The 8,292-nt window shown below is 46.0% G+C and overlaps 1 protein-coding gene across 1 annotated transcript in view; it reads left to right on the top strand.

Annotated features, from left to right (window-relative positions):
* Window positions 1–659: 659 nt before the first annotated feature.
* ERGIC1 (endoplasmic reticulum-golgi intermediate compartment 1) overlaps window positions 660–8,292 on the top strand; it is a 55,602-nt gene continuing 47,969 nt past the window's right edge. The window contains exon 1 of the mRNA XM_071443588.1: window positions 660–855. Coding sequence (XP_071299689.1) covers window positions 704–855 — 152 coding nt within the window. The 5' untranslated portion in view covers window positions 660–703. The remainder of the gene's footprint in view (window positions 856–8,292) is intronic.

Here is an 8,292-nt window from a genome sequence, read left to right as displayed (position 1 = left end):
AGAAGAGGAGGCTCAGGGGGGCCCTTGTGGCTCTGCACAGCTCCTGACAGGAGGGGACAGCCAGGTGGGCATCCAGGATGAGAGGGAACGGCCTCAGGCAGGGCCAGGGCAGGCTCAGGGTGGGCACAGCAGGAATTTCCCCATGGAAAGGGGGCTCAGGGCAGGCTCAGGGTGGACATCAGCAGGAATTTCCCCATGGAAAGGGGGCTCAGGGCAGGCTCAGGGTGGGCACAGCAGGAATTTCCCCATGGAAAGGGGGCTCAGGGCAGGCTCAGGGTGGGCACTGCAGGAATTTCCCCATGGAAAGGGGGCTCAGGCACTGGAACTGCCCAGGGAGGGTTGGAGTGCCCATCCCTGGAGGTGCCCAAGGAAGGGCTGGAGGTGGCACTGGGGGCTCTGGGCTGGGGACAAGGCGGGGATTGGGCACTTGATGATCCTAGAGCTCTTTTCCAACCCAAATAACTCCGTAATTCGGCGCTGCCAGCGCTCTGAGAGCCGCGGGGCTGAGCCGAGCGGACCCTGCAAAGTGCGGGAGCCCCGCGGGCCCTGGGGCCGCCCGCATCCCTCACCCCGCATCCCGCATCCCTCACCCCGCATCCCGCATCCCTCACCCCCGATCCCGGATCCCGGATCCCGGATCCCCGAGCGCGGTGGGGCCGCTCCGTAACCCGGCGGCGGAAGCCCCGGCCGGCCCGGCCGCCCAATGGGCTGGGGCTGCGCGGCGCCGGGGCCGGGGCCGGGGCCGTCACTTCCTGGCCCTGCAGCCGCCGGCAGCGAGGCCACAGCCGGGGCCGGGGGCGCCCGCAGCCCGCCCGCCGCCACCACCGCCACCACCATGCCCTTTGACTTCAGGAGGTGAGTGTCGCCCGGAGTCGCGACAGAGCCCGCCCGCCCCGCGGGCAGCGCCCGCCGCCGCCCCGCGTCGCTCCCCGCCCGCGGGTGCGCGTGGGATGGGCGGGTGGATGGATGGATGGATGGATGGATGGATGGATGGATGGATGGATGGATGGATGGATGGATGGATGGATGGATGGACGGACTGTGAGCAGGGAGGCTGTGCCCAGCTCCATCGTGCGGTTCCATCCAGCCGAAGGGGGTGTGTGCAGTTCGGGTTGCCTGGGCAGGACGGAGGGAGCAGCAGGACCTGCGGGGTGATGGATGCGGGTGTTGGGGGGGAGGTGCTGGGCTGCTGCTCCTCCCGCAGGTGTCTGGGGTCTCACTTTTTGTGAGAGAGGTCACTCTTTGTGGTGGGCTCCTGCAGCACCTTTAGAAGGTCATGGTGTGGCTCCCATGGCAGCTTTAGGGCATCATTCCTTAGAGTGGGGTTCCAACAGCACCTTCAGAGGGTCATTTCTTATGGTTCGGTTCCAACAGCAGCTTCAGAGGTAATTTCTTATGTTGGGGTTTCCACAGTAGCTTTAGGAGATCACAGTGGGGCTCCCACAGTGGCTTTAGGGGGTCACTGCTTAGGCTGGAGCTCCCAGAGCATCTTTAAGGGGTCGCTCTTTGCAGCTGGCTCCATGTGCCAAAGCTGTGCCACGTGTCTGATGGCTGGGTGCCAACATCGATGCCTCCACCTCTGGTTTTGCCATTTTGAGCAGGTGCAAGTTGTAGGATTGGCCTTTCTGTGTGGCTCCTTCATCCCCTGGGCCATTGGAGGCAGTGTCAGGTACCAAAGCAGAAGTGAAAAAGACCTCTCTGACTTCACTGGAGCCAAAATAGCAACTGCAGGTTCATTTCTTTTTTGAGCTGTTCTTGAACCAACAATTTGCATCTTTCCAATTTCAGAGATGCCAAGGGGAAGATGCACAGATGAGTTTTCTAATACAGATTTTACTACAACGTTAATAGTACAATAAAAAATAGATACATTTTTGGGAATATGCAGGTAACTGCAGTCCTTTCCATGTAGGATCATCATGACCTCTACATGTGCAGCCCTTTGAGATGGGAAATGGTGATAGTGCAGTGTTTTATTATATTTTTACTGTAATTCTAAACCAGGCCTCTCATTTATACAGGCTAACAGGATCTTGTGTGATCCATGAGGCATTGTTGAACATGGAGGCAGTTGCTTCTGAATGAAAACTTGCTGAAGCTGGAAACAGCATCTGCTGGATCATGTGGGATCCGGGGCCCAGAGCCTCATTTCTTTCTGCTTTTGTGTAAAATTTGATAGAAAAACTCTTCTTTGGAGACATTCTGCCAGCTGCGAATCCTATTGCCATCCATTTTCAGACTTGTAAAATACATGAACAATAAGAGATCCTGGGCTGTGGCTGTCACTTTGTAATAGCAGATAAAGAAAATGTTATTTCTGATGTATTTGAAAATGTAATTTCTGTTGGGTCTCAGAATGGAAACACTGGCTCACCAAGAGCATAATCATCTTAAGAGACAGCACTAGTGCTTCACTTTGGAATGGAAAAAAGATGTTCAGTAAAAGCTGAATTGCAGGGTTTGTGTTAATGAGTTACAAAAACAGAGACATCAGTTCAGATCTGCATTTTAAAGATTCACAATTGCAAATAACTTCTTTGTCATTCAGAGTGGAGGATTAGAAATAGACACTTCAAAGCTCTTTCTCAAATAACATAAGCTCACTGAACTTCAGCTTTTCTGCAAGGATGAATTTTTCAAAAGCTGCCATTGATAACAGGAATTTCCTATCCAAAGTACAGAGGAGCTATTGTCACGTGCAGCAAACCACTTTCCTGTTTTAGAAGCATGAACAGAGTTCAGGACCAAAAGGTTTGCAAAGGTTAGAGCCCTTTTTAGCTGTTGTGGGTTTTGTTCATAGTGTAGGCAGTGGAACAAAATCTGCTGAGGCTGGAAAATTTTACTGCTGTAGGTAAAATATGATGCACACATTAAAAAAAACCACACAGGTACTTCCTGACAACTCTAGAACGTGCAATACAAGGCTCTTGGAGAAATAAGGTCACCACCTTGAGTAAATTTCTGAATGAAAATGACATTTTCACCATGTAAATGTCAATGTTTTTCTCTCAGAGATTTCAGCAGGATGTTTTGGCAGGTACAGTTTGGTACCCTGCCTTTTACATGCCTGTGTGTGAGCAGGGGCTTGGATTGCTAAGAAACTTTTAGAAATGCCCCTGCCTATCTTCTAGAGTCCAGCATTCCACGTGGAAAGGTTTTGTGTTCTGGAGGCCACACGTTTCACGTTGCATCTGAAGGAATTCTGGCCTTAGCTGCTCTGCCAAGGACATTTGGAAAGGCAAGGTTTTGTTGGTTTTGTATCCTCCCCTTTCTTAGAGCTTTATTTTTGGTATTTTAGGGTGGCAGGATGTTGATAGCTGGCACCAGGTGTAGAGAGGGGCATTGTAGAGCAGCTGCAAGTTCAGGCTTTGAGCTGTTTCCACACAAAATAGCTCTAGGAGGAATAGGTTGCCCAAATCTCATCTGGAGATGATGAGACACAAATGACAAGTAATTAAAACAGCCCAGGACCAGAAATGTCCCTGTTCTTCACCAACTAAAAGTCAAAGAAATAATTTACTTCCATGGGACTAAATCTCTGCTCTGTCTTAAACTTAGCTAGATTGAAGAACCAAAATTGCTTAAAAATCTTTCTTGGGAGTTTTCTCCATCAGTCAGTCTGATATGGAAGTAGCTTGGTTTGTTACTTGTACTTTTTTGTACAATTTTTTTTCTGTAGGATTTCTGTTTTCTTGGCTTATCAGTGGTTCCCTTTCCTAATACAAACTTCATTTAATTCATAAATAAACCAATATTTTCACAGTAATCTCACATGAATAATAATTATTCTGTGTCCAGTATCTTCAGGGTTTTAATAATACTCAGTATTTACCTAATGCTTTTCATTTTTCAAAGCATTCAATTCAGACTAATCCCCCCAGTCCTGCTGTGATGTTGGTACAGAACCAAGTTTTCAGCTTCCAGATTGGAGCCTTCAGTACAGGTCTGTTCAGTGCATGTCACAAGAACCCAGCCCTCCTACAGAGCTACTAAATCAGTTTGTATTTCCAGAAGGCCTGGTTCTTTTCCTATTTTTTAACACCCATTTGGCTGAGAGACAGAGACAGATTTTTCCCTTCTTGCCCATCTCCTGGTTTTTAGAACTTGTGTCAGCAAAGCAGCTTTGGATGTGTTTGATGGGGGATTTTGAGTTCTCTCACTGGAGCTGAGAGGGTATTTCCCCTTGGAGCCTTTAAGATCTGGTGTCACCTGCACACTTGCAGCCTCTGAGGATGGTTCAAATCATAATTAGATTAAACTCTAAGCCTGGGTCATCTTGAGTGGTGATTGTGAGCCAGCCAGGAGGGATCCCACATGTTGTGTGATCCTATTAGCAAGAGGCTAAGCTGGTGCTGGGACTTCAAACTGCTCAGGTGTTGAGAATGACACAAATAAAAATGAGAATTACAGATGTAAGGATGAAGTGACTCCCCTGCAGTGGAGGAGGACATGGTGGGGAGCAGCATTGCTGCAAATTCTCTTGACTCTGGTGGCTTTTGCTTGCACCTGCCTGTCTGCATGGAAGAGTTACTGTGGGTTTGTAAAATACTGAAACTTCTGAACCATCTTGGCACTTTAGTTGGTTACACTGAGAAAAACTAAAATAGACCACTCTGAAATCAAGTTTTTGTTCTAATCCTGAGTAATTCACAGTTGTGCCCTGGCCAGGTGTTTCGCACAGTGTGGCAAATGTCTGTGAATCCTTTTTTTTTTATTTTTAACTTAAAGATTCAGAATTTATTTTCCACAGTTAATCATTGTGATGTTTTCATTAGGGTTTTTTATTGTTCCTTGTTTGGTTTTGGGGTTTGGTTGGTTTTTTTTTCACCATGTGATAACCTGTATGAAGTAACAGCGTGCTGTACCCGGATTTTGGAGGTCATGGGAAAGGAGCCAAGCTTAGAAAGGATTTAGATTTAAATGCTGATCCAGAGTAGAAGGCAAAAACTTTTATTCCATCTGCACAGTATGACAGGCTCCCACTGTCAGCTGTTCTTTGGCATGTCTGTGATAAATGGTATTTTAGTGTGGGTGTGCTGATTCAGACCTATGGATCATTTTTATTGTTTTGGGACACAGGCAGGTCTTCGCTTTAGTTCCTGAAGGTTTTCTTTTAAATCAAATTGTTCAGTCTTAACCAAAGCTGACACACTCCAACCTTCCTGCTCTTAGCAAAAGGGAGTTTGTTTGGTTTTAAATTAAACCTAAGGATTGTGATGGTGAATAGCAAACTGATGCTCACACTTGTGACCAGGCACAGCTGTGAAATCGATTCCTGACCAAAAGAAAAATGAGGGGACCATGAAAGACTGTTTTGTTCCTTCTTTTCTGAAAGAAGGCTAAAATCAAGTTATTTGCCTTAACAAGTGAATGAGGAGGTGTCTGAGGGATGCTTAATTTGGAAAAGATTTTTCTCTGTAGACTCAAAATTACCTAAAATTCCCTGGTTTGTGCTCATTAATCTGGACAGGAATCGATTGCACAACTGTTCCAGGTCACAAGTCTGAGCATCAGTCAGTCCATTCCCCACCACAACTCTTAGGTCTAACTTAAACCCAAACATACTCCCTTTGCTAAGAGCAATAAGGTTGCAATGATTTCATCCAAAATATTAATTCCTGTATGTGACTGAGCTGGTAAATCATTCCTAAATCATTGTCTAGGGGCTGTAGCACAGCTCTGGTTTGGGTAGTTCCAGGTTTCCAGAATTACAGAATGACAAAATATTCTCTGTTGGAAGGGACCCCCAAGGCTCATCGAGTCCAGCCCCATGACCTTGGCATTATTGGCAGCGTGCTCTGACAAACTGAGCTCATTTCAGCAGTAGCTGCATTTCCATCCCCACCTGCAGCCACGTCTGGAGCCTGTTCCAGTTCACATTGTGCAATGCCACTGGTAAACAACTCTGCCAAGTGGTATTGCTGCCACCTTACGTAATGGCCAACGTGGATTTGGGTGCCAAGCAGTGCCATGACTAACTTTGGCTCAACAATGGCCCTTTGAGGGCACCTGAGAAATTATTCTGCAGTCACAGCAGTCAGATGGGCAGGCAGAGCTGTACAGACAGAGTCTATTGATGTTTGTGCCACAAATAACTGATTATACATGGTGTGCATGTATGTAAATATTTCTTTCTAAGTGTCCCTAGTGCATCATTTCTCTCAAAATATCATCAGAGTGGAGATTTTTTTTCCTGAGTAAGTAGGGAAATATTAAAGTCTGGCTTGGTAGGAAAGTTTTGCATTGTTCCTTCTGAACTTTAACTGTCCTCCTTTGTTCAGTCCTTGGTGACACAGATGCTTCCTTCATGCCATCATAGTTCATTGCTGTGAAAATGACTGAATCACACTGTAAACAGAGCTGAAGCAATGCCACCAGCCTGGACTGGGACCTGGGGACCTTGTTCAGCTTGTATTTTGAAGTGTGCTGGTGTATTTTTTAGGCATGTAGTTCAAATGGTGGAGGTGGTGAGGAAAGAGTAGTCTTGCAATGAAGGAAGGAGTGGGGAATCATCTGTTTTTCTTGTCTTCTGTCCAAGCACAAGCCCTGAAGTGATGTCTAGGTATTCCTGTACAGAGCCAGCTGCTCTCGAAATGGAAAACTTGGTCTGCCAAAAAATTAACCACAGCCTTGCCACAATCTACAAAATTTTCCTTTTGCTGAAATGCCTGAGTATTTTAGTAGTAAATCTTCTTTTTACTGAAATGTCTGAGTATTTCAGTAATAATCATGGCAGGCACATACAAGATGTCGTTGGCCAGTGCAGCTCACTGAATTGTGTGTGTTTGGATGTTTGCTTTTCTGTTTGGTTGTTTTTTTTTTTTTTTTTGAAGGATGTTTCCAAATGAGATGTATTTAGTTTAATTCAGAGAAGCCAGAAAGATTGGCATGTAATAGAAGAGTATGTTAAAATGTGCAGGCCTGTATTACTGCTGACAGGATTTCAGGTCATGATTCCTTAGTGTTTATTTCATTATATCCTAAAGCAGATCAGCTGGCTTCCAAACCTGGCTTCAAAATTTCCAGAGTTTTGCTCTCTGCACACCCCTGTGTGCCCCCTAAAACATCAGTAATGTAAATGTGACCTTGTTTTCTGATAAAGGTGAAGTCTTTGAGCGTTACTTGGATTCTGTGTCATTCTAAATGAAATGTGAAATCTGCACTGAAATCTGAATGGGGCTGCTGTATTATAACAGGTTATATCTGGACCAAAAAGCAGTGGTAAACCTGCAAGTTGCAGCTCTTGAGTCTGCATCAGTTATGTTTTTTTATTGGGCATCCAGACAGATATTTCTTGGAAATTGTATTAAAGCAGGGACTTGACGTGGAAGCCAGGCAATGCAGAAGGGTTGTACTTGCTTGTAGGTAACACACTTAGTTGCAAATAAAATACAGGAATGAGTTGTAGAAGCTTGTACAGAAATTCTTGTCTTCTTGGATTGGAATTTAAATAGGAGAACCTGAGCTGGTCACTGCAGAGTTACTGATATTCTGGAAGAGTACAATGTATTTTAATCCCTTGAATGGGACAGGAGTTTGATATGGAGAAATCTCTCTCTGCAGTAGGTACGGATTGGCATGTGTGCTTTTGAGGGAAGCCTTATGGAGTTGTTTTCTTCACCTATCCCTCTCTCCCCTTTTTTTCCTTGATTCCCCAGATGTTATATTTGTTCATGCTCTTTTGTATTAATTTCTGAGCAAGTGCAGCTGGGACTTAAACCAGAAAGCAGCTTCTCCAAATAAAACCTCAACATTTCTGATGCTAAAATATTCTTCCCAGATCTTGTTTCAAGGTGTTCAGCAGTGCAAGGCAGCAGCAGAGCCTTAGTGTTTAGTGATTCCTGGAAGCTGTGGAAAAGACTATGGTACAGCTCTTTTTTCCATAGCTCTCTGGTTGTGTGCTGGTAAATTCTTGGAAATCACTGTCCAGCTTTGAATTTTGTTCAGTGTCTGCTGCAGATCAGGACTTTTGTTTGTTTGTGGGAAGGGAATGTGGCAGGAGGTTGAGGCCCCTGAGCTGGCAGGTGTCCCACCGGGAAAATGAGAAATGTTCAGGACCAAGGGGATGGTGAAGGGTGGAAGTGCTGGGGAGCTGCAGGAACCAGAATCTCTGAGTTGAAGGCTCTGGACCAGGAAGGTTCCAGTCAGCTTGTGGCATTCATATATCTGAACATTCTGCTTGGCTTGGGGAACAGCCATCTATGTTTAATGCTCTTCCCCATTCTCCCTGTTCTCCAGAAAATGCTGCTCCCACTCAGGAGTACAATGGCTCTTACAGTCCAGCAAAGGGCT

This window comes from Agelaius tricolor, unplaced genomic scaffold, assembly GCF_023055355.1.
Source record: "Agelaius tricolor isolate 1412-34295 unplaced genomic scaffold, bAgeTri1.0.p SCAF_18, whole genome shotgun sequence".
Lineage (NCBI taxonomy): Eukaryota > Metazoa > Chordata > Aves > Passeriformes > Icteridae > Agelaius > Agelaius tricolor.
This window is presented reverse-complemented; position numbering and strand designations above follow the sequence as displayed.